A 25,361-nucleotide genomic window follows, 5' to 3' on the forward strand; every position below is an offset into this window, starting at 1 on the left:
CACGATGTCGGCGTGTGCCTAACTGAACGATGACGAAACAATTGAGCAAGTTCTTCCACCATCAAACTGTGACTCAACTAGGGTAATGATGATGTGCTGTGTGCTCCAGAGCCTTCACATGCGGATCTGACTCAAGCTTTTGCAGTTGTTGCATAGACGTACAGAGACAACACAAAACTGGCAGAAATACAGGTGGACTTGGTCTACCTGTAAGGAAGCGCATGGAGTAATGAATCGGCCACTTCTTCCTTGCGCAGGGGCCTTAAAACATAATTAAAATAATCCTTCTTTTTTTGGATCCATTCGTTTTTTTTCGGATATCCAATAGTTCGGACTTATTTACGTCCACCGTGGAGTCCGAATTATCAGTCGCCGACCGTACTTCATTATATCCATTATTGCATGTACTGCACTACGAATCCCTATGATGGTTTCAAAAGGAATTTCACTTACTTCGTTTATCCAGTTTCATTATAAGGAGGTTTGACTGCAGTACATACAAATGAGTCCTCCAAAATCATTCATTTAGGAATGTCATTTTCATATGTCATTAAGTATCTGCTTGTGGGAGCCCCCAATTATTGACATTAAATGCAAATATAATTCAAGTAATGACATTTATTCTTCCTATGTGACAGTGATAGTGGTATTACATGTACAGAAGCAGAAGTGTCAGCTCACTTTCAATTTTGTGGCTGGGGGCTGCTACTATTTTATGTAGGGCTGGTGCATGTTAAAGAAGGAGCTTCTACACCGTAATGCCACCTTGTTCACTTCGACTTTAGAGCATTGTGACCACTTCACATTGCCAAGTAGTGAACTTGAAATACTATACAGCACTTTGGTATCAGGTATGAAGCTAAACTTAGTATGCCAAAAGATGTGCTGACCTGTCGACGGCACTGGTCTGAGAGACGTTGGTTGCCTTGGGCTGAAGGTCTGGCGTGCCTCATTAAGCAGTGCAAGGTTTTGCCATTGGGCTCAAGACGCCGCCGGCAGAAGGTTGCAATATCCTGCTCACATGATGATGCCAAGTCTGGTGTGAGTTGGTAGTTCTCAAGAAGGAAGCGACGGTGCTCCAACATTTCCTGTTGGCATTCAGCTCCCACTGGGTAGTCTAAGAATCAAAGACAAGGCAATGTTACCTACCACATAGAAAAAATAATGCTATACATAATTGCACACTGCAGAAATAACACCAGGCAGCACAGCATGGTCGTGAAAATCAAGGAAAGTACAGGGCTTGCTTAGCAAACAGCCCAACCTAATCAAACCTAGCCAAACCTAATTAGCACCTTATGTGTGTTGCCTTCTTGTTTAGTCCCGCATCTTTTCATACTGCAAGGCGTTCACCATGACCCAAAATCAACTAATGCACAAACAAGCCATTACTAACAGGAAGGCTCACTTTCACCAATGCCATGGAAAGCATAGAGGAAGACTGATTTTGATTTGCAGAAGGAAAACTGCTTTTATGTTGGCAATTTGATTTTAAAGGGCCCCTGAAACGGTTGGGGCAAATTTTGTAGACGCGTAGGGTACAGCTTAAGTAGAACATTCGCACCACAATTTATGTGGCGCGTTACGTATTAATGGAGCTACAAGCGATTAGAAGTTACCCTCCTCCCTAGCCATGCTTTTCCTCCTCAACTCATTCGCCGAGCGGTTGGGGCTAAGCTCCGCCTTCAGTGGTTCTGCGTCACGATGCGACGTCACATCGTCCACTTCTGGTTGTTTTGGAGCCCGACCCCGCCCGCACGAAACCTCTCCGCTAGCCGCTTGGCCGTCGGCCTCAAGCGAGAGCTATCGAAGCAGCGTGCGTTGCGAGCATTTTGTTGTAGCGCCGAACGTGTCTGGTATTCCGGTAACCACAGGTAAGCTGGTCATTTCGGCAGATGGCTGAAGGCATAAACTCAAGCTGATGAAGAAACTTTAGCGTAAACGTACGTGAGTGGCCTGATCGGTCTGCACGGTCCAGCCACATGTTGGCGCAGCGCTTAACCAGCCACACAAAGCGCTAATATTGCTCTAACGAAGTGTAAAACATTTAAAACATTTATAAAAACAACGTGTTGATGATTACACTCCTGTGAAAAATACACACCAGCAGTAAAGAAGAATACCCTTCTGCTGCTGTGTATGGTTGAGCTCTGTGCCACCAGGTGGCTGCACCATGCAGACCATTCACATTTGCGCTTCTGCTCATCCCGTTACGGCAGTCAAGCGGCCAGACCCTGTCCCCTTGCGCTTGCCAGACCCTGTCTCCTTGCGCTTGCCCTAATACCGGACTCGCGAAAAGCTATTGCGTTAGTAATCTTCCGGTGTAAAGTGACGGACACAAACGCGCAAACCCTGGCGCCGATCGGATAGCGGCAGTCCAATGCGCAGCAGCCAGTTCGCTCGTATGCTGCCTTGCAGAGGGACACGATGTCGCAGCTTGACATATTACCAGTCGCTACCTTTGCAGTCCACAAGGCAACAAAGTCGAATCATAGTGCTCACGAAAAGACTGAGACCGACTCTGACCGCGGAGCTCTCGTCAAAATGGGGTATGTTGTAACACAAGCAGACGACACTTGCTGTGTGCCGGAAGTGCTTAAGTGTATTGTAAAATTGTTCTTCTGCATTCTCTTTATGTTACTTTCTTTTTATAAAAACAAATGAACTAACATTGCAACTATTACTAACATCATTTGTTTACCACAAAGTTGGAAAAATTATCGATCACGCGCCCTGGTCAGCCAATCGGATAGCTCGCCCCACTGACGTCATATGGGTGATTTCCGTCATATGGGTAGGGGCGGCTTAAAATTACGCCGAGCAGTGTGCTGCGATCGGCAGCGATGTGCATTTTTAAAACCTTATAATAAATTACATGCTTTACGCGGAGCACTTAGATGTGTCAATTAATGGTCAGAAGGACTTACTCTAACGACTCAGTACGTTTGTAGAAAATCGTCAAAATTGTTTCAGGGTCCCTTTAAGAAGTTGCAGTTTGCCCCAAAAGGTGAAGCATCGATTGTGATAGCAAATTAGTTGGCAGCTATATAAAGTAAGCACAGTAGTTTTATCGGCCGTACAAACTTGTGAACATTGGCATAACAACTAAACTAACAAGCATGGTGCCATGCTCGCACAAGCAAACGTGAACACATCTCACTCAATCACCACGGAAACTTGCTGTCAAAATGCTGGAGTGAGGAAGTGCGGCAGCAACAGTGAGCTGCGAAAACACAGTGGTGGACTCTATCCTAGTCACAGATGGCTTTCAAGATACAGCAGCCCAGGCGGGCACACGCGGGCACCAGTGCCGCCCGCAGTAGAACGCACCCCGTGGGCACAGTAGAATGCGTCCGCGTCAGACCTTGTACCTTGTCCCCGTCACAGATGGTTTTCAAGATACAGCGGCCCGGATGACCGTGCGTGCCCGCCCAGGCCACCCAGAGTAGAACGCGCCCCCTCCTTATCCTCCTCCTGGAGCCTTGCATGCGACGGAAGATGGCGCACTTCCTCTCGTTTTTCTCCGTTTCGTGCGCGAGATTGAGCCACGATCACCAGCTCACCCTCATACACTTTCACTCGCACATACAGCATGCAGCTCACGGCAACGATTTTATCACCCTAAGACTTTATACGGAACTTCACAGCGACACCAACAGCAGTAATGCGCTTGGAGTGTTCATATAATTGCTATTGAAATAAAACAAGAGTGAATGAAAATATGCATGAATGATAAAGTGACCCACCACTAGTGGAGATTGAGCTCCCAAGCCCTGTGTATGCCATGTTCAGCTTATCTATGTACTTTGGCTTCAATGACTTTTCGCCTCAGTGTTTAGCACTAGTAGCTTCGCCTCAGTGTTTAGTGCTAGTAGCTTGCTAATTTTGAGGCTAAAGATTCCTACAGATCAGTGTGGTAACTTAGCCCAAATGCCATATTTCTACCTTAATGCATGATTGCAGACTAAAGATTTTTAGCTGAGACCACCCACAGCTGTATGTATGAAACATGAAAATAAGCAGGTAGCAAATCGTACTTTTCTGACACCCTTAAAAAAAGAAGCGTAGAACTGTATCAAAGAACCAGTTTGTAAAGTGCAGAAAAAAAAATTTATAGGAGCACTGACAGAAGAAATCTCGTTTTCTTTTCAAATGGACAGCTGTAAAACTATTAAATATGGTTTATAAAGCTTAAATTCTTCAACAAATAATGAATTACATCATATTTTAATGCAATCAATTCCAAGTGCACAAACCGAGTACAGTGTGGCTTTGCACTTTAAGCAGAACTCATTGTTACATCATGGAGATCGGAAGTGGTGGTCTTGTGGTACAGAAACCATTGCCATAGGGTCAGTCAACCCTGTTCAGTAAACCCCTACAAACTTTGAAAAATAGCAGCATCCTTCTCTCTCTCCCTCTGCTCGCCCCCTTCGTCTATATCTCTCTTTTCACGCTCTCTCTTCAACTGCGACTCCACCAACTTCACTGCAGCATAGCAGACAACCTTTTGCCAAGAGTACGCAGGCGTAGCGCTTCTAGCATTAGTGCTGACATTGTACCTCCGATTTCCATTAGAAGAGTTTCTAAACTTTGTAGCTGCAAGATTTTTTTTAATCTAAGTATTCCACAAAAGGCAAATAAAATGTGTTTGTTGCTAGCCAAGAGCCAAATGCATTGTGTACATTGCAAGTACGCAACATTTTTCCGCAGGTGTGAGGAAATGCTGGGAATGGTCTTGAGTGAGTTTAAAATCGCTACTGTCTCAGCCATTGGTCAACCCTCCTATAAGCTAGAAACTCTGCATCGCCCTTGCCAAGTACATTTGTGATGCCAAAGAAGTATGGCCACGGTGAAATGGGAAAATAGCATGCATTTTAGAAAAGTTTACCTAGAGCATACGCCTTTTGTGGGATACATATGCAGTTTATTAACGATTGTTTAACTTTAGATGCAGAATACAAAAAGGAGCAAAGTTGGAACAGCAGAGAGAGACAAGCTGCACATAGTTTTTAGATCACAGTTACTTTTTAAGCAGCTTTGCTCCTGCTGATTTGGGCTGCTTTAGGAACTCGTCTTAATAAACCTTAATGTTAGAAGCAAGTACCCCTCTGGCATATGGCATCTTGCACTGCAACAGGCCAAGGGTGGCACAGGTACCATCACAATTCATTTTCTGTATGTATTTCTTGTAATCTTGCCTCACACCATCTTCTAACACCTTTTAACTTTTTCCAAGAACAGAATTTGTAAACTTTACAAAAAATTTGAGAAAGGAGGCAGGCATGAGATAGCGTCACTAAGATAAAGAGGCACTTCTTCATCTATTTTCAATTGAGGGTCCAGACCTCGTGGTGTACATAATTTCAGAAAGCAAGGACAACAGTGACAACTGAGATTAGCCATTCTTGAGATGAAGAAGAAGGCACAAAGGAAAAACATTGTGAGTGAGCAACAGTAGGCTGAGATTGATGTAAACACCATTTTCAAAAGGTGTACTTGGTTTCATTTTCAGCGATCCTTGAGTAAGATGTTGACCTTGCCTGCTAAATTGCTGGCATAAATTTAATGTTTCCTCACAGAGCCAATTTTGAGAATTGCCAATGAAACCAGTTGGACGCCACTGAGAAGTTCAGAAGCAGCTGCCCGGGCAATTAAGCCTCGTAAGTGGGCACCAGTGACCTAAGGAAAGACGTAGGGGTTCTTGTCACTCCTACTCAAGCAAGAATTCTTCATAAGCTGCGACAGAACTCATAACTGGTCCAAGAGCAGGCTCTTGTTCACATTCATTTCACAGCGAATCTTTTAGTACAACTAGAAGTGTTTGAAAACGTTTTACGCATAGAGACAAATAGGTTGAGCACTATGAGTAAATTACATGTCTACAATAACAAAAAAGCCACTCTTGCCATGGGAGGAGGCTTCATAAGCCAGAAATGACAAAAATGAAAGATGGGTGGCAGCAGAACTTCATAGTTCCCACCATAGCTCACCGTGACGTCCTGGATTTTGACAACAGCTCCTCAAGCCCAGTTAATTTTTATCGGTAAAGAGTGTGTACATTGTACTGCAAACAAGGCAAAGCCTGAATTCAGCAAATTGCCAGTGCTTTTACTGTGCCACAACAGCTTAAATATGAGAAAATACACTGAAATACACGACATGACATTGATATATTGGCATTGAGGTTTCACCATGCATTTAAAAATTGGAAGTTTCTCCTTTATTTTCTACTCTAGTGATTAACTCTTAACCTAAAATTAATAAAGATAGAGTTTTGAAGCAATACTTTATTAGTCGAAATTGATTTGGTGTCCCTCATTAGTGGTCCCTTTAAGCTGGGCATAGTTAGTGGCTTTCCTACATAGTCAAGTAATTATGTGACGTAGGTGCTAGGAGCATGATTCTTGGTCATCATTGATCTTTACATTTACCTTTGTGCATTGCATTCTCAAGGCAAAGGAGGATCTGGGCCAAGCGGAACTCCCGGCGATTTGAGGTCTTTTCACGACAGCGATACATGCGGATGTCTTGCAGGCATGCTCCGCTCAGACCTTGGCTCACCCGGAAGTCCTGCATCGTCAGCTGCTCCCTCTGGGCCAGCTTCTCACGGCACTGCATATACCACACATAACACATAGGTGATGAAAGAACAGAGGGTGCTTACTGTGCTCGGCAAAAAGAAAAGGAACACATGGTCCATCATTTTGGTAGTGTCCACTCTTAATGCTTGATGGAGCAACATAAGGCCCGAGTGACTCCTTTTTTTTTTTCACAGGCCACAATTACCTATACCCCCTGTTGTTTTCTTAAAAATTCGGCTACCACAAGATGGTAAGCAAAAGGGCTGGTAGGTGCATTGGCAGTAAGTGAAGAGAGAAAGCACAGGTTGAGCACAAATGAAAGATATTTTACTGTTGTGTTGAGCTTTCAACCTATCTGGTCGATACTATTATGTCTTTTTTACAGTTTGTGCCCGTCCTGCAAACAGCTTATTTATAATGTAGGCTATTACATTTGTATATAATGCTATGCAACAGAGCAATTGTTTTCAGCTACCACACAGATTTTATGCACAGCCACTGTGGCATCCTTCCTCTGTGCACACATTATGGGAGTACTCCATTAATCAGTTACTATAGCCAGTTACAGGTCAAAAACACAAAATCTCCTCCGGTAAAAGAGCGCTGCTCGCACCCTCAGCCCTCTCTGTGCTTTGAGAAATAGTTCTCTCGTAGATCACAGTAGCGCACTGCGGTCACAGACCACTTGCACAAATAGCAAAGATCTGCATGTGTGGGGATGAAAAATACAACAGCATAAGCACAGTACATACGGGCAACATTGAAAAGTGATTAGAAGGCGATTACCTGACATTATATAGCATCCAGAGAGTCTTCTCATACACAATTTATAAAGTGCACAATAAGAAGTGGACTGGAACTAATTCTTTTACTGAGAGCTGCATCATTTGTACCTCACAAAGAACTGTCCCCACTCCAAGGTTCATTACATAGCAGTGCCTGACCAAGGCAAAGCTTGGGGACATATAGAGCAAAAATATTTAGGGAGAGGGAAATTCACATGAGCTGATTTGCTGGCACATACACGTGCTCCTCAACCCTTTCAGTGTCAATTCTTTTTTACCATGTGTGACCACCCAGGGTTGATTTTTTTATTGCAGATTTAAATTCTTCAGAGAGGCCTATTTAGAAAAAATATTGCCATAATTTTTTTAGGGTAACAGTAAAGTGAGAAAAAAATATTTTGCATTGCTATATATGTACTGTTTATTCATAAATAACAACAATAAAGATAGTAAATGAACTTATAAGAATTAAAAAATCGATGCACTGTTATACGCATAGTTCGAAGGCTTAGAACAATGCACACACGAGAATATTTCACATGTCTCAAATGTTCCTCCTCTTACACTAACATTTACGTTCATAGTGTAATCGAACTGCTTAGGTGAGCACACTCAAGAAAACTGTGTGGTTGTGCACCCGTCAGAAAAGCAAAACATGTGACAAACTTCTGCTAATCCTTCATCTTACCGCCAACCAGAGGCAATTAGTTAGCACATCTCGAAAAAAGGAAATGCATGTACAGCAGCATCCTTCGTATACGCACCCATGTGAGCAAAAAACGAGCAGGCGGTCACCCTTTGAGCAATTAGTAAAGAGATAGCCATCAGTTTTGCGAGCGCAGGAAGCCCAAACCACCCGTGGAACAAAACCCAAACTAACCGCCGTGCACCCGCACGCACACCAATGTGCGAGCGGTAGTAGACACGCCGGAGCAAACAAACCATGCAACGAAAGCAGTGAGAAAGAGGCGCGAGAAGAAAATTCCCTGTATTCCCGCATAGTGGCAGCAGACAGCAGGCAAGAAAAAGTTAGGAAATTGGCGCGCTTTTTAAATGTACGGATGGCACCGTAAATATACGACATTGACCAATTTGGAATTGTTACCGGCGCCGTATATTTATGTCACTGACCCTGAAAGGGTTAAAGGGACACCAAAGGCAAATATGAAGTCAAGCTAAAGTGACAGATTGGTGCTCAAGAATCTCTAAGGTGTAAATATTATTGCAAACAGAGCCTTAATAATAAAGAAATTCAGGGTGTCTACCAAGCTGACATTTTCAAATTCCCTGAGTTTTCCAGGTTTTCCCTGAGCAACACAGCATCACCTGATGCTGTCATTCTCAAGTAAGCACTTAGAAAAAAATATACTTAATAATCCAGTTTGAATAGAAAGCAGTAGTGTTCATTTTATTCAAAATAGAAAACTGAAGGTAGGGGATAGCAAAATACCACAGTGAGGATAATAACATAGACAGAAAATAAAATATCTTCGAAAAAGAAAAATGATCAAGCCCATTGTAAATCGAGTCACAATTGAGAACATTTTCAAATACGAAAAAAAAAGAGATGCATACAGAAGCAAATATTTTTGAAAATGAGCTACTTCTACTAAGTGATATCAAGATCATTGGTATTAGGCCCGAATTTTGTCACAAGTGAGATTTTCTCAGTAGTTGGAAAGTCAACCTCAACTGTCCTCACATACTCTTAGCTCACCCACAATGCCTTCGTTTTGTGTTTCACTGCTTTCAAGAGTTTATTTTAGTTTGGATGAGGGTCACCTGCACCTTTGCGTCAGGCAACACTTTGCTTTTTGAGCTTAATCTCCTTCAAAGAAGAGGCGGCACAATTACTTTCCCTATCATTTCTCAATGCGACAGTCATTTCTGTTCTTGTCCTCGTTCCGCCGCGCGTTCGCTCCATGGACCATTTGAAGCATCCTCTTGGTCAGTTGTACAGTCAATGACTGATTTTTCGTACTCCCTAGGCGCCACGATAAAGTCCGCAAGAATGAATGTGTCTTTTACTGCCCTTAAGGGCTCAAATCGTCACAGGCACGCCCGAAAATGCTTTGAAGGCCAGCCAGTACACTTATTAGGCATATCTGTGCTCGTACTGTGACAGGAAAGGGCGGGTGCACGCGTGCATAATTATGGAATCCGCACTGTATCACGTGACAATTGCCCCTTCCCACGCTTGTTAAGCTTCACCGCACTACTTCACATACACTTCATCGCGTAACATTGTTTGTTCAGGCAAAGCTGCCTTTCGGGAACCAGCATTATGCAACGCGCCATGCTTTCAAAGCTTCGAAGCCAATCGCGAGGATTACAGAGGCGAAGTCGGTGCCACTGCTAACAATGGTGAATTCTTTCAATGAAAAACACGGCACCTAATGGCAAGAACCTTAATAGGGGACAACGAAGCAGCTAGGTCTCGCGTTGCCGCGGTGGTGACTACAACTGCCAGTGAATCTGCGTGCGAGAGCGCTGGTTTGAGGAGGCGAGATAATCAAAACGGCGCTGTTGGCTTTGATTAATGCCGTTTTGGACCTGCGGTCACGGCAAAATGTCCGGAAAATCGGACAGTGAAAGCTTCTTGCGTCTGAAATTACAGACATTCTTATACATGGACTCTATGGGGCTCGTGGTGGTGCCACGAAGCCGTCCGCCTTATCGGACATTTCACAAAAATCCGGCATCCGGAAACTCAGTCATTGACTGTACACTGGCAACTCCTACAGCCGACGACACGACGTCAAAGACAATTCGTTACGATTCCTCTCTTTTACTCCACCCAGCAGTAGGGCAACCTTCGTTCCTTTTCAATAAAATGACAGCTCATTTTCCCTGACTGAAGCAAAATTCCCCGAATTTCACCCTGAGTTTTTCCAGACTATTCAATATCCCTGAGAATTCTTGGTTTTCCCGGCTGCTAGACACCCTGAAATCGAAGTAAATGCAGGACATGGTTAGAGACTCCCACGGGACATTCAAGCACTTGCCTGATGACGAAAACACTCCTCAGTTAAATTTTGTCACTAGTACTCAATCACTGGTGGCAAAAAACAATCTTGTATTGTAAGATGAAATAAAACGCTACTTTTCCAGTTCTACAGTCAACGACTGAATTTTCGGACGCCCAAATTTTCGGACATGCCTGATATTTCGGACGTCTTCGTGGCACCGCCACGAGCCCCATAGAATCAATGTATAAGGACATCTGAAGTTTCGGACGCTCGAACCCCCCGCCGTCCAATTTTCCGGACTTTTTGACGCGACGGAAGGTCCTTTGGCTCCTCGCGCAGCGCCCTTGCGAAGGAAATCGACTTGCAGCCGTAGCATATCACCGCTTTGAACCACAACTAGCCGAATCTAGCCGTCACACACCAATTTGGTCTGGCCACGCTGGCTATGTTTATCGCCGCACTTCCGCCTCCGGCGGAGTTTCCGGAGTGGCGCCATTTCGTTTCTTATCGCCGGCCACGTTTTGGCTAGCGTGGTGTGTGGTTGTGCTGTGCAAGCGTGCTCTGCGACGCTAGGCCTAGGTGCTTCGACGCTCGTCAGCGAGCTCCACTGTTCGCAACTTGAGGATTTCGCTTGCCTTGGATGGCCCCCACTCCGTCTTCGTCGTCCTCGCCGTTGGCATCAAAGCGCGGAAAGCAGTACCGTCGGTTAACGATGGAGAAGAAAACTGCCATTATTAAGCAAGTCGTGAGCGGCCGATCCCAGGCTGGCGTGAGCAAGGAGTTCGGCGCCCATGGACGACGTGATCAACGACCTCCGCTCTGCTGGAGTTTCCATACCTACGGAAATAACTTTCGAACAGTTTGCCGACGCTGACAACGAGCTCGACTTCTGCGCAGAACTGACTGACGAGGAAATAGTCCGTCAGGTTGTGAGGGATTCAGAAGACTCGATGTTGAAAATGAGGAGCCAATGCCTGCGCCGACTACAAGCGCCGAGTTGACGCGTGCACTGTTGACTCTTTCATCGTTGTACAGTGCTGACATGACCCTTGCTCAGGTCGAGGCGAATATGATCGCATGCAACCGGAACGCCGTCCAAACAACAATCAACAAGTTCTTTAAGCCACTGCAGCAATAACACCGGCTGCCCGACGATGCAATGTACATAATAAACCGGCAGTCGGCTGCATACACAGTTTTTGAACGCCTCTTTTTATAGCCACTTCACTGATGCTTTGGGAGGGTTTCGGAAGCCTGGTACTTCGCCCTTTACCTCAAGATCCGATAAAAAAAGAAAAAGTGCGTTTTTTTGCATGCATTCATTTTTTCGGACTGCCTGAATTTTCGGACGTTTGTACGTTCCCTAGAGGGTCCGAAAAATCGGTCGTTGACTGTATTTCATTTTTTAGAAAAAGGAACTCATTGAAATTACCCTTGATGACGACGCGGGCGGTCGAAAGGTTTCATTTTTGCTCGACTCCGCGGCGCCCACGCTTCAGCGTTTTACTAGTTTCGTTATCGCACACTGCTGCGCTGGTTTTGCCGGCTTGCGAAACTCGCACAAAGTGCAAGTAGCAGAGAATTCAACTTCTATATGATGTCGCGGGGAAAGCAGCTGAAGCGGCGAATCCACCGCTCTAGATGGATGGATGGATGGACAAACGGACGGACGGACGGACAGATGGATGTCATGAGCGTCCCCTTTGGAACGGGACGGTGGGTTGCGCCACCAAGCTCTTGCTATTATACTGCATAATGTCCTACCTAGGATAAACAAGAAAAAAAGAAAACACTATGAAGTCCCACAACCAAATTTTCTGATCCCTTATTGCGCACTGTGCTTTTGTACATCTCCATTTTTTTGTCGTTTCCCTACTTTTCTTCCGCCAATCCTCCAATCGCCTCTTACTAATGCCTATTGCGGACATGCTTACTTTTCCACTGCTCTCGCTGAACCCAAGGGCTTCAAGGAGGCCAGTAGTGCCTAAACCAACCCCTGGGCAGACGTCTTCACATTCTAATAAAACATGCTCCACAGTTTCCCTAGCTTTACCGCAGCAAGCACATGCTTCTTCCTTCTTACATCTCGCTTTATAGGTGTGCGTTCTAAGGCATCCCGATCTCGCTTCGAAAAGTAATGAGCTGCCCTTTGAGTTATCATAAGTTGTTTCTTTCCTGATTTCATTTTTTCCTCTTAAGTAGTTACTCATGGCACCTTTCTTTTCCATTGCTGCCACCCATGAGTTTATTTCAGCCTCTCTGACTTTCCGCTTGACCTTCTTTGTTGCTGTGTTGCCCACCCTACAGGCCACATACTTGCTGGTAAGCTTCCTAGTTCTTTTCCTCCACTGTGAATCAATGTTTTTCCTGTACAGATGCCTCTACAGTCTCCCCGCCCATTTACTTTCTTCCATATTCCTCAATCGTTCTTCATACACAATTTTACTGCGAGCTTCCCTCACTTCAAAACAATTCCAGCCCATATCACCCTACACAGCTTCATTTGTAGTCTTCCCGTGAGCGCCCAATGCGAGGCGTCCCACTGATCTTTGGTTCCCATCCGAGTCCCGAATGTACCCCCGATTTAAAGCAAACAACCACATTCCCAAAAGTGAGACCTGGAACCATTACACCTTTCCACATACCTCAGAGCACCTCATACCTATTGTATCCCCATAGCGCTCTGTGCTTCATTATGGCCGCCATTTCTCTTCCCCTTCACTCTTGTTTTTTCCTGTGTTTCCATATATCTATTGCCTTCGTTTATCCATATACCAAGGTATTTATATGCTGTTACCCGAGGTATTTCCTGGCCCTGTATTGCCACTGTCTGTTCACTGTTTTCACTGAATACCATAACACCTGATTTTCTAACACTAAATTTCAAAGCTAAATTGTTGCCTTCCTGTCCACAGATAATAGCCAGACGTTGCAAATCACTTTGCCTGTTAGCTAGCAACACCAATGTCGTCTGCATAAAATAAACCTGGAAGCTGCTCTACTACTGCACCCGCCTGTTTGTATGAGAGATTAAATCAGATATCACTTCCTTCTAGCGCCCTCTCCATCCTTGCCATGTACATCATAAACAGCAGTGGGGATAAACGGTACCCCTGCCTCAGTCCCTTGTTGGTATCAACTTTCTCCTTGCTCCTCATCCCTTCCCATTCAATGCAAAATGTATTTTCTAGGTAAATCTCTCTCAAAAGCTGAAGATAACCATCGCCTAAGCTTTCCCTTTTCAGAATATCCAACACAATATTGCGGTCTACATTGTCATACGCCCCTGTAATGTCTAAAAAGGGCACATATAACGGTCTCCTTTCTACTTTGCATATTTCAATACACTGAGTAAGGACAAATAAGTTATCATCCAGATGCCTAGCTATTCTGAAGCCAATCTGAAGTTCTCCCAAAATGCCATTTTTCTCTGCCTATTCTTGCAGCTTTAATTTGATTGCCTGCATTGTTAACCTGTATATCACCGATGTAATGGTCAACAATCTATATGAATTAATTCTATCCTTCTCCCCCTCACCTTTATAAATTAAATTGATTCAACTTTGTCGCCAACTGCCCGGTATTCGTCTACCTTTTTTTAATTTTTTCCCCTGCTTTCACTAGAGCTTCCTTACTTTTTGGTCCTAGTTCATTAATCAGCCTAACGGGAACCTCGTCTAGCCCTGTGGCTGTGCGCTTAGGAATTTTCTCTTCGGCTTTTTTCCAGTTGAAGTTTGTCAGCACCAGCTTCTTTTCCATCTCGTTCTCTTTCATGCTCCTTTTTTCTTCAAATAAAACCTAGTCATTGCATTGGAAAGATTCGGCTGTTACTTTTCGGATGTAATTTATTGCCGCTTCTCTTTCCAGTCTGTTTTCATCTTCGTCTAGGATACGTTGTTGTATTGTTGTTGACTTCCTGCCTAATAATTTTATGTGGTTCCCAAATATTCTAGGTGCCGCCTTCTTTTTCTCACGTATTTCTGACAACCAACGTTCACTTTCACCTTTTATCTTTGGTTGCACTAGTATTTGAACCATAGACTCTTTCTCCCGGTATATTTCCCATTTACTGGTTAGTTCATCCTGCGGCAACTGCGCCTTCTTTGCCTGCCTGTGCTCTCGGGATGCTTTCTGTCGTTCGGCGATCGCTTCTCGTATCTCCCTGTTCCACCAGCTTTTCGGTTTCTTTTTTCCTGTCCAACGAGCATGTTGTTTCTCTTTCTGTATTTCTGTCGTTATTACACTTAGAAGCTCACTATATTCCCACTTTTTATTTGGCCATTTGCCAAGTTGTTCCTAGACTCTAGTAACTATATTTGTTATTTGTTCAGCGTTCAAATTTGGATTGGCCATTTTGCACTCCTTGCTCTCTTTCCCAACTACATATCCCATTTTCAAAATGATGCATTTATGGTCACTCCCTATTCTGCTATACCCTTCCTCATCAATGACCATTTCTCTCAACGTATCATGAATTCCTTCTGTAATCGGACAGTAATCAATGGTGGATTGCCAGTTTCCCACTTCTCACGTGATCTGCCCTTCACACTTAGGCCCTGTATTCACGATAACCAGTTTATGTTGCTCACAAAGATCTAGCACTGACTTCCCGTGATTGTCGGTATAGCCATCTAGATCCTGTAAGTGGGCATTCATGCCACCTAATAGGATAATTTCGGCATCAGTCCCGAAACCCTTAATATCAGCATTTATGCATTCCACTAACTCTTGATTCTTCTCTATGCACAAATATGTTACGCCCAGCCAAGTTTTCTTTCCACTAATTGTACCTGATAACGAAAGATGCTCTTGACATTTTCAATTTACTCTTTTCCATTTGGCTCCCTGATCGATGAGCATTTCGAGCTCCCCTCCCTTTCTTTCCGACTTAGTTTTGTTACACCCTTCCCAAACATAATTCTCAATCAGTGGCGGCTCTTCCTAGTCTCTAAGGTGCGTTTCTGTAATCGCATACACCCCTATTTGTTCTCTATTTAACTGCTCCTCAATCTCTGCCCACTTTTCCTTTCTTCTGCCGTCCTGCATGTTTATGTAGCATATTGCATGGTAAGCTCTCTTTCTTGTTTCTTCCTTTTTCTGTTATTGACGGCGATGCTATACTGAGGTTCCCTTAGGGGACCTTCTTCATTACTACCTACTCTAGCCTCCTGAGTGCCCGTGGGCGCCCTAAAAAAGCAACAGCGTGACCACCAAGTCGCGAGCCCACTTCTCGTACAAGCCTGTAATTGAAGTGGATCCCGTCTCGTTAAAAACCACCACGCCTTCTCACTTCCCTGTTTACTTGGACAACCTCGAAACCTTTCTCTCGACTCATTTTCCATATCACCTCATTAGCAGCCACTATGGCTCTTTGTACGTGACTGTCACATACAGGCACCTCGGACACCGTGCACACCACAATCTGCACCTGAGGGGACAGCTTGCGCAAGTCGTCCACCCCCTTCGCCAAGCGCTGGGCTAGTCCTGTCCCGTTCCTGTTTAGGACGTCATTTAGCCCACCTACTACTGTGACAAGGTTGCGCACGTGGGCATTTTCCGCGAGCTTTGCTTTTGCTCGCTCCATGACAGAACCCAGCGTCCGCCCCGGGACTGTCCCTACCGCCACTCTTTTATCGCCTTTCACCCTCTCCACAATTGCTTCTGAGCACATATCCAGGTTTGAGTCGCCGGTGATAATCATCATTTCACTCTCTCCTACCTCTCCCTTATTTGGAAAGATTGGTTGCGCTTTGTAGACGATCACAAAGAAGAAGACAGGACAGGCGCAAACTAACAACTGAGGTTTATTCAAGGAAAACACTTAAATATCAGACCATGCCAGCGCAGGCGCATCAGGGTATCAGCAGCAGAAAAGAAGGCTAAATTTTCTGGCGACCACACCTCAGAGCACTTCAAAAAGATGTAGCCTTCTGACCTGTATCTCATGCTACGAGAACGATGTACTGCACTCCGTGCACCGGCTCGTACGAGTACCCCTTGTTTTGTGTAAATAAGTTTGCCTTTCCAATGTAAATAAACCCCCTGTTCTGTTCCTCATCCTCTCGACCTTGTACTCTTCACTAAAGAAGCAACCCTCGTCAAGTAAGCTCGAACGACAGCGTGGGCCCACTTAGTCTCCGTGTGATGCTCCGATAGCATAGGCCAGCTACCCGTTACAAGACACAACGGCGGGTGTAGGCTGGAGAGCGACCCTCTGTGTGATGCCAGACTCCAAGACCACTTTCTCAAGTCCTACACCCCACCTCACTTGCCAATGCACTTTCCAATGCCAGTACGCTTCTTCAGGTACATCAAGCTAAAATAAAGCCCTTTTTTGTATAAATGGAACCGAGAGAAAAGAACTTGAACACATGATGGCTAGCATAATTTGACAAAGAACTCAGGTTCATATCCTGCACTAATAATATGCATCCGACTCACCTGTTCACTCATCTCTCTGTTGGAGCGGTGGCGCAGAAGGCAACGATAGATGCGACCTTCCCCAGATGCCACGTGAGGACACAGGCGGTCTCTGTCTTCCTGACACGCAAAGAAGAGGGGCCGATCCAAATGAAAATCCTCCCCTTGAAGTCTGGCCAGGTGCAGCAACTCCCGACGACAGTTATCCTGAAGCTGGTTAATTACACGTGATAGGCACTCAAGTGTTGCTCCCTGCGAGTGGCGCTCCTGGATGAAAAAAAAGAAAGCCATGAAACAGAAGTGTAACAGTACACAACATCAACTTCGTTACAAAGTTCTGCATTATCTATAGTGGTGCAAATCACGGTGAAATAAGATTGACATAGTGCACACAAACAGCACCATATCACACTACCAAAATTCAAATAGAAAACAGTCAACATTTTAATACACATTTCCCACATACACATTCTAAAGAAGCATATGTCACAAAAACAATACCTCAATCTTCTACAGAAAAACATTATTTTGATACAACCAATTTCTGTTGATTCAACTTCAACACAGCACATGGAACTCATTTGAGTGATCTGAAGTTTGAGTTAAAGGATGCCTTTAAAACTTGCATCAAATCAAATATTTACTGGAAACATCCATATATATGGCAGTCTAGCTGTGCTCATACGGAAATGCTATGCAGACAACTGTGCAAAAAGGATTCGCACTGCTTAATGATTCAAGCACGACAACGGGACCGCTTGGTGGATGGCGCTTTTTACGCCACCAGTGAACGCTGGGTGATCTCTGTGGGGCCAAACGCAGTCAAAATGCATCACAAAGGCTCTCGCTCTTATCATATACCACAATGCACCAGCTCGATGTTCCCAGCTCACACTAGTGGCCCAAAAACCACCGACACCCACGTGCTCAGCCAGTTCTATCAAGGGTGTGTAATCTAAATATATCTACAAAAAATCATGAAAAAAGGAAAAATGATTCTACAAACTTTTTTTGGAATGTGAAAACAAGGTCACACTTACATCTGAAATCTTTGGTATCCGACCACAAGTGAAGCGGTCAATGTCTGAGCCACAAGCATCCGTAAATTTGTACACAAGCCGGTAGTCTGAGAAGACCACTGACTGCATGCGCTCCAAGAATGTGTGGCACTCCGGTTCTGTTGCATTCTCACTGTGGTCTATAAGGCAGGCCAGAAGCTGACCCTTATCACCTGGTAAACACTGAGGAAACTGTGCAAGAGAAAAATCAAGCAGGGTTTTTTGTTAGGGCATTCGTCATAAACTTAATAAAAAATTTATACACAGCTACACCTAGGTAGTAATGGTTAAAATGGATATTCCCTTCATGAAAGGAAAAATTGTCATTCACCTAAACTGTAGCCAGAAGCTACAAAAGACAGTTTTCCCTTTCATGAACCTTCCTCTACCTTGCGCACTTCTGCAGAACTGATATTTCAATAATATTCCCTCATGCATTGTTTTGCATTTCTTTCCTTTTACGGGCAATAACCAGTTAGTGGCACATTCACAGTTCAGTTGCAGCAATGAGTGGCAGTGGCATAACCACAAAGAAAAAAAAGGGGGGGATTTGTAAAAACCTTTCCAGCATCCCGCCTTCACTTACGAGAAAGGGCTTCAACCTTTGCTCGGCTCTGACATTACCGGCAGCGGCTGGCGACGGCGCTCCAAAAAAGCACTTCGTCAGCAGCCGCGCTGTATTTCAACTGCCGCATGAACCCACTGGCGTTTATCTCGGAACCAAGCACAACGCGAAGCTCTGTCGTGGGCAGCACGAAAGGCGCAAAGCAAGCGATGTTTTTTACAAAGCGCGGTTAAGAGCGCAGTAATCATGGCTCATTTGGCCACACAGCGCGCATTGTCACGTGGTATTTTTTAAGCTCGGCGGGCTTTCGTTTTTCCCGAATAAAAACGGCCACGCTAAGTCTATCTCGCTGCAAGTGCCTGGGTTGGGCAATATTTGTGGAGCTCCACAACTTTCCTATTGATGCCTGAACTTTTGAAGCTATATTTAAAAAGTTAATTAATTTATCTTGGCTAATTACTAAAAAAAAGACGAGCAGAAGAATGGTACTGCAAGTTTAGATAAACACTAACATAAACGCAATTTCTGTTCTGAAGAGCGCATAGGATTTTTCAAAATCTTGGTACAAGTTAGCTGGGACACCCTGTATACTCCAACTAATCTAACTATAACAAATTACTACTGCTCCCAAACCCCTTTACTAATGAAGTTTTACCTCTTTCTCTTTAACACAAGAGGGCTGCTCATTTTAAGCACACTATCCTTCCCCTGCTTCAGCATTACGAGAGCATCCTCAAGGTCAGATCTAAATGCCTGTTCCTTTAAATTGCTTTTCAACCTCATTCCTGCTGCCTTTCTTTCACCATGGTTTTCACCAAGAATCCTACATCAGTTATTCTGACAATTCTCTTAAAAAAAAGAAAAGTCATCGTTGTTACTACCATATCTTATATTTGGACTGACATTACATCAATTAATGTTCTACCATGCTAGCCAAAAACATTAATTATAAGCATGCTGCACTGCATACAAAGATGTTCCAAAAAGTCTGTACAAAGAGGGGAGCAAACCATTTCCATCAGTCGTTTGCAAAACTTTGATGCTGCATCATTGAACCGGTTGTCTTGAGTGATATCACGTCGATATTTCCAGAGTAACTGAAACAAAATAGCAAAATGGTATCAATAATGCTACACGTATAAAGTGACAATTTCTGAGGCACAGTAACAAACTTGGATTCATTTCAATGCAGTTTACAGTAAAGTGTACATAGGTAATATAGCAGCTTTAGTCAATGATGTAACTGGACCACAAGTTAGGGAAACTTGTACAGATGTGAATCCTGTACAGAATATGTTAAAACAAGCTTTACCAGTAAACAAAAATACAGTAGTGGCACAGACTTGTCCCACGTAAACCTAACATGTAAAATTTGTTGTTTATAAATGATGTTTCCAATACTGTGCAGCTTAATTTTAGTGAAAATTATCATATGTTTATTGGTCTTTATTCATATTAATATTCATAAATTCTGGTGAGATGTTCTGCAGAAACGTCAAACAATAATGATTTCTAGCACAAAAAGAAAATGGCGAAGGGCACTGTCAAGAGTATGTGACCACCACAATACTCTTCTGATGACAATTCTTGTCACCACTTACCATAAGCACTCAATTAGCATTAGCACCCATTTCATTCAGAACTCAACACATCATCATGTGTCATGGCACTCTTAGGTCATATCTGGCCTTTACACCATTAAACACCCCACATCATCAATTCTTCTCATGAGTTAAAAACTCACGACAAGCTAGCTACAAGCATATAAAGCTACAAGAATAAAAAGCATGACGTGAAAAACATACACAAAAGAATCGAACAGGATTGAACCAGTCCAGAACACCAGGAGCAGCCATGTTCAAAGGACCCCAAGCATCAGCTATGCAGAAAGAGGGGGGAGCCCAGCCACAGTAATAGAAGATGCTGATTCCAGGTTGTCCAGGTTGGTTTTAGCTATACTGTCAATATTATTAGCGCTATAAATGTTATCCTAGTCCAGTGGGAATTCGCCTACTGAGCTGTAATCCAGTTGACACACTCTGCACATCCAAGGTAGCATGTCCCTGGGACTAACTCCAGTGAAGGTCATGAGACTCACTCAAGAACTCAAGAGTCTTATAAAGATGTGCAGAACCCTCAGTCACCTACCTGGTTGGTCTCAAGGAAAGAACTGAGTGCTTTACAAGTGCATTACCTTTACCAGCCTATAATTTGTGCTGTTTTCAGTTAAGAACTGATATCTCTATAACCTTATGCCTAAATAATGTGGCAAAAGCATGGCAAGAGTGGCCATTTTTGCATTATAGTGGGCAGCTGCATGAATGGAGCAGATGTAGCAAGGAAGTGAGGCAACCAGAAATTACAAAGCTGGAATATGCTGCCCAATAATTCAGAATAAGATAAGGTGCCAACTTGTATTAGTTAAACTTGATTAGGAATGTAGTAGAGTATAAACATTGATTATAAGGCATGGTTTGTGCACCAACACACAAAAAGTCAGACTCACTATGCACAAAGCAAGCCTTGGTACTGAATTTCAGAAAAATAATGCCACCATCACAAGGATAATGAAAACAACACAAAAGGAGTCTACTTCTACAATAGCACATTACTACTTGTGGGAACAATATTTCGAAAATAGGTATAATAAAGGAAGCTTACATGATGGCAGGCGTCAGACAGCCCTTCATCTTCTTTTCGCTGTAAAAGAAAAATGTCAGCCAAATGTACAATTCAGATCTCAATTTTTAGGAAATGGCAAATATAAAATGACAGGAACCAAACAACTTTCATAAAGACTACCATATGTTGGATTATTATTTCACATCAGCATCACAGATTTTTCTGTCAGTAATATTTAAAGTAAAGGTTTGATTTTATTAGCAGGTGGTTCCAATACACCAGGCTAAAACACTGCATGGTAGAGTTGCACATTGCAAGAACCCAAGAGGGAAGGAGCATTTTTATGGATTACGCATATATTAGACAAAAAGAAGCAAATACATTATCATTGAAAACTAAATTTACCCCTACCATGTAAAAAATACCTTTAGTCAACTTGCAATAATTTGCAACTCTGATCATACAAAATTTTGGTTGATTCAACCTTTCGGCTTCCTGGGGAAGGAAAATGCGGCCATAAACAGCTGGCGAGAGGTCAGTCGTAAGGAAAGAAGTCTCAAAATGCGCCCACGCTCATTACTTAGCTAGTTGATTATGCTAATTGACTTGATAATAAAACGATGTCACCAATGCAGCTGCATGTTCATGCTTTTGATAACAAAGATGCTCATAATAGTGATCATTTGTAGTAATTGCTACGACTGGGTGCATGGATGTCTTATTTCCCCTTAATTAAGGATGGTAATGTGTAGAGTCCATCTCTCTTGATTCTTCTCTTACAAAGTTACCATTAGCTTGTTTTCTGTGTGTATCTATTTGATAACTTATTCTGTTTCGGACCATATTCTAGTCAATATTACATGATTTAACAAAATATTAGTCACTAGAAAATTAGCACAAATCTACTGTAATTGCTAGCAGCCTTTTTCTTCAACTAATTTCAACAGATAGAGTTAGGCGCTCATGTTGTAAAATATGCCATAACATAGCCATGCAAAGATCCTATACATCCAAGCTTGACCTGAAAATGTGTGCTGTATTTTTGTTTACCACCCTAAACCCTTTGATCACGAGAATTAGGAGTTGAACAGCGATTGTGGAATGTATGACAAGCTACATCAGATATACACAGACATAGATATTAAAAGCTGTCATTACGTTCCTCACTACTCCACAGATGTTATCACCAGCATTACAAGCAAATTGAGATATAGGTCGCACTAATCAATGCTCTTGCAGTGCTTGCTGCTAAGCTATTTTAATATAATAATGGATGCCACACACTCTCATTGTCACACTCAAGTATACAAACATATGTTAGAAAATTTTAAATCCCAAGCAGTCAAGCATGAAACTAAAACAGCTCAGCCACAGAAGGCCTTGGATGCAGTGCAGCTGCAGCTGGCAACCAGGCAGCTGGCAACAAAAACCACTGGTGTTCACCCCGACTTCCTCTAGCAAGCCTTGGGCCATCATTTAAATATATTATTCTCTCGATATATATAATGCATCAAGACATCTCTTAGAAATCTGCTTTAGATAATAATTTGAACTTATTATTATTGCAAAGCTGCATCATTCCTCAAAGAGTATGAAAACATGGACATTACTAAACATTGCAAATGATGATAACATGTGCCCCAGATGAAAACTGTCTATACTGTACCCAGGAGTAGGCACAAACATTAAATGCTTCATATTGTATCGTCTCATTAGTGTCTTTCTTGTTGCAACGAACTGCTTAAAGGGACATTAAAGAAAAATCAAGGGACCCCATGCATGTGTGTTTATTGCTGATAAGTGAAGCTTTCTTTGATGTCTACTGAAATGTCTTCCCTTCTCCTTCACTTCTGCATAGATCAATGCTCCTCGCTTGATGCGCACTCTGTTCACATTTTGTTCCCTTTTCTTTCTCCACAATCAGTTACTTCTGTTACACACTTCAATTTTCTGTTGCCGACTTCTTCCTTCCTTGCCTCTTGTTCTGCTTGTCTATTAAGCAACTACCCAATGTCCCACATACAGTGGCATGTGGACATTTGCACATACACAGTGGCTGAACTTTTCAGCTGAAGCACATCACTGATCACTTGACCTTATATCACTGTATTCAATATTCAACTGATAACATCAATATATGTTGTTTATTTCTGCAGAGTCAACACAAAAGTTGACAATGCAACAATGATCAAGTAACCAATAATTATAGCAATATGTGGTCACATACATGTACCATTACTGAACCGTATTGCCTGTGGTGGCCTTCGTCAAGTGTATTCTAGCTTACATGTTCCAGCACCTATTCATAAACAACATCTAGCTATATGGTTATCTACGGAAGCCACCTTTGTATATTCAAAAAGGGCTTACCTATAATTATGCTAAAATTTTTCTTTGTTCACTTTAAACACCACCCATTTAGTCTGTAAGTGGGCAAAAAAGGAGCATCAGACCAATGCCAAAATTCTGAAAAGACAATTTGTCCCCTTGCTGAAACTTTGGCACCAGATTGAGGTTCATCTCTTGTTCACCTTGACTTCCTACAATCTGAACCTTTTAGTTTTCTTGTGTATACCTTGAAGACATGAGGAAACCTAGGATTTTCTGATAAATGTCATAATCATTTGCATGATAGCTGCATTGCTGGGAGACATGCTATTGGCTGCAATATCAACCGCCAGTGGCAGCACCATTGCCACAATAGCGTGGATAGGCAGTCAGTGCCACACTGAAATGTACACTGTAAATGCTGGTGATTTCAGATGATTGTATGCTAATCAAATGTGCTGACTGTGGTGAAATTATAATGCGAGGTGCTTTTCTTTTTTGCTTTTTTGGCTGCACCACATTTTTAAAGATTGCATGTGGCATATAGCACAATTCTAACCATTGAACTAAATTACTCAATGAGGCAGCTATTACTTCGAGAAATCAAAATGCATATTTTAATAACTAGCAGAATTACACTAATGAACTTTTTAATTATTTACTTTAGGACACATATTACAATTTATGAATTGTAGCCAGTGGGTTCACAAGGACGACCCACCTGGAATGCATTCTCAGGACTACACCAGTTTCAAGATAATTTTTAAAGTGTCAGACAAAATGCATTGGCGTTCCAGTTACTTTTGTGCTTCAATGCATAAAACAGCATTTTGTTTAAAACGTGGAACAGCAGTGCATTTTTACTACAAATTTGGTGCCGCACATCTCGAAACCGGCGCCATTCTCGGCATCTGTTCCTAGTGGATACGCCTTGCGAACTCACTAGCCACAATTCATAAATTGAAATATGTCGTAAATTAAGAAAGGTAATTAATGTAAGTATATTACATTATACAATTAAGCATTTTAATTTCTCATAGAAGTAATGGCAGCCTCATCGAGTAATGCAGCTCATGAGTTACAATTGTACCATCTGCCACAGGCAATTTTTAAACTTTTGCTTCAGCTAAAAAAAAAACACCCTATATATATTGCCTCCAGTTCTACATTATTGCGTGAAACATGCATAATGTTCTTATTTTGCTTGAAAGAAATGGAGACTGTTGTTCAATGGAGTATTGGCACTAAGCCACATTGTCTGTTTCAGAACTACCTTGGTGCTTTTTGTGCATGTTCTGCTTGCGTTCTGTCTACTCTGTTGGCACTGCTTTTGCACAGCGTAACCAATGCAGAATGATCTGCTAATCTGACACTGGTTTTAAAAAAAATGCCTGTAAAGTGTTAAGTGTTAATGTGCACTCTTGTTCACTGCTTCTACCCATCCTTTTTCTCTCTCTCTTTCTGCAAAGTCTAACACAGTTAATCAATTCAGTGGACATGCTATGTCACTGAGTGACAGCACATCAGCATGATCACCATGTTGCTTCACAGACTGTTATTTTGCTTGCAGTAACAGTAAAAACATAACACTTAGATGACAAGCTGTCTTGGCATAGTTATGTGCTCAACAATGGTGATAAAAAGTTAGAATTACATTCAGAGATAAAATATTATGTCATTTCCTTTGTTTAAGCAAACAATAACCACTACCTTCCATCAAGGTAACAACGACACACTAAGTAGGTTACAGTAATAACGGCAAATCAGGGTTATATGATGCCCTGCATCACACATGATCATCATGTAATACTGTATTTGCACTTTCATTCTGAACCAGAAAATCAAAGTACTGAAGTACCACAATTCATTTACGAGGCAAAATGATTATCTTGTAGTGACATCAGAACCACCAAGTAATAGGGCACCATAGGCACAGATAAGCCTAGTAGCATAACCACTAAACAACATTCAATTATACACCAAAGATCAAGTGTATCTCACAATATATGAGCACTTAAGACACTTTTTCC

The 25,361-nt window shown here is 42.7% G+C and overlaps 1 protein-coding gene across 1 annotated transcript in view; it reads right to left on the reverse strand.

Moving 5' to 3' along the window:
• The window catches only part of Glg1 (Golgi apparatus protein 1), a 121,853-nt gene that overhangs the window by 86,644 nt on the left and 9,848 nt on the right, over positions 1-25,361 (reverse strand). Inside the window, exons 2-7 of the mRNA XM_075668674.1 lie at positions 21,043-21,081; positions 19,392-19,478; positions 17,799-18,008; positions 16,780-17,025; positions 6,435-6,615; positions 891-1,117 (exon numbers count right to left, since the gene is read on the reverse strand). Coding sequence (XP_075524789.1) covers positions 891-1,117; positions 6,435-6,615; positions 16,780-17,025; positions 17,799-18,008; positions 19,392-19,478; positions 21,043-21,081 — 990 coding nt within the window. The remainder of the gene's footprint in view (positions 1-890; positions 1,118-6,434; positions 6,616-16,779; positions 17,026-17,798; positions 18,009-19,391; positions 19,479-21,042; positions 21,082-25,361) is intronic.

This window comes from Dermacentor variabilis, chromosome 1 (assembly GCF_050947875.1).
Source record: "Dermacentor variabilis isolate Ectoservices chromosome 1, ASM5094787v1, whole genome shotgun sequence".
In the NCBI taxonomy this organism is placed as follows: Eukaryota; Metazoa; Arthropoda; class Arachnida; order Ixodida; family Ixodidae; genus Dermacentor; species Dermacentor variabilis.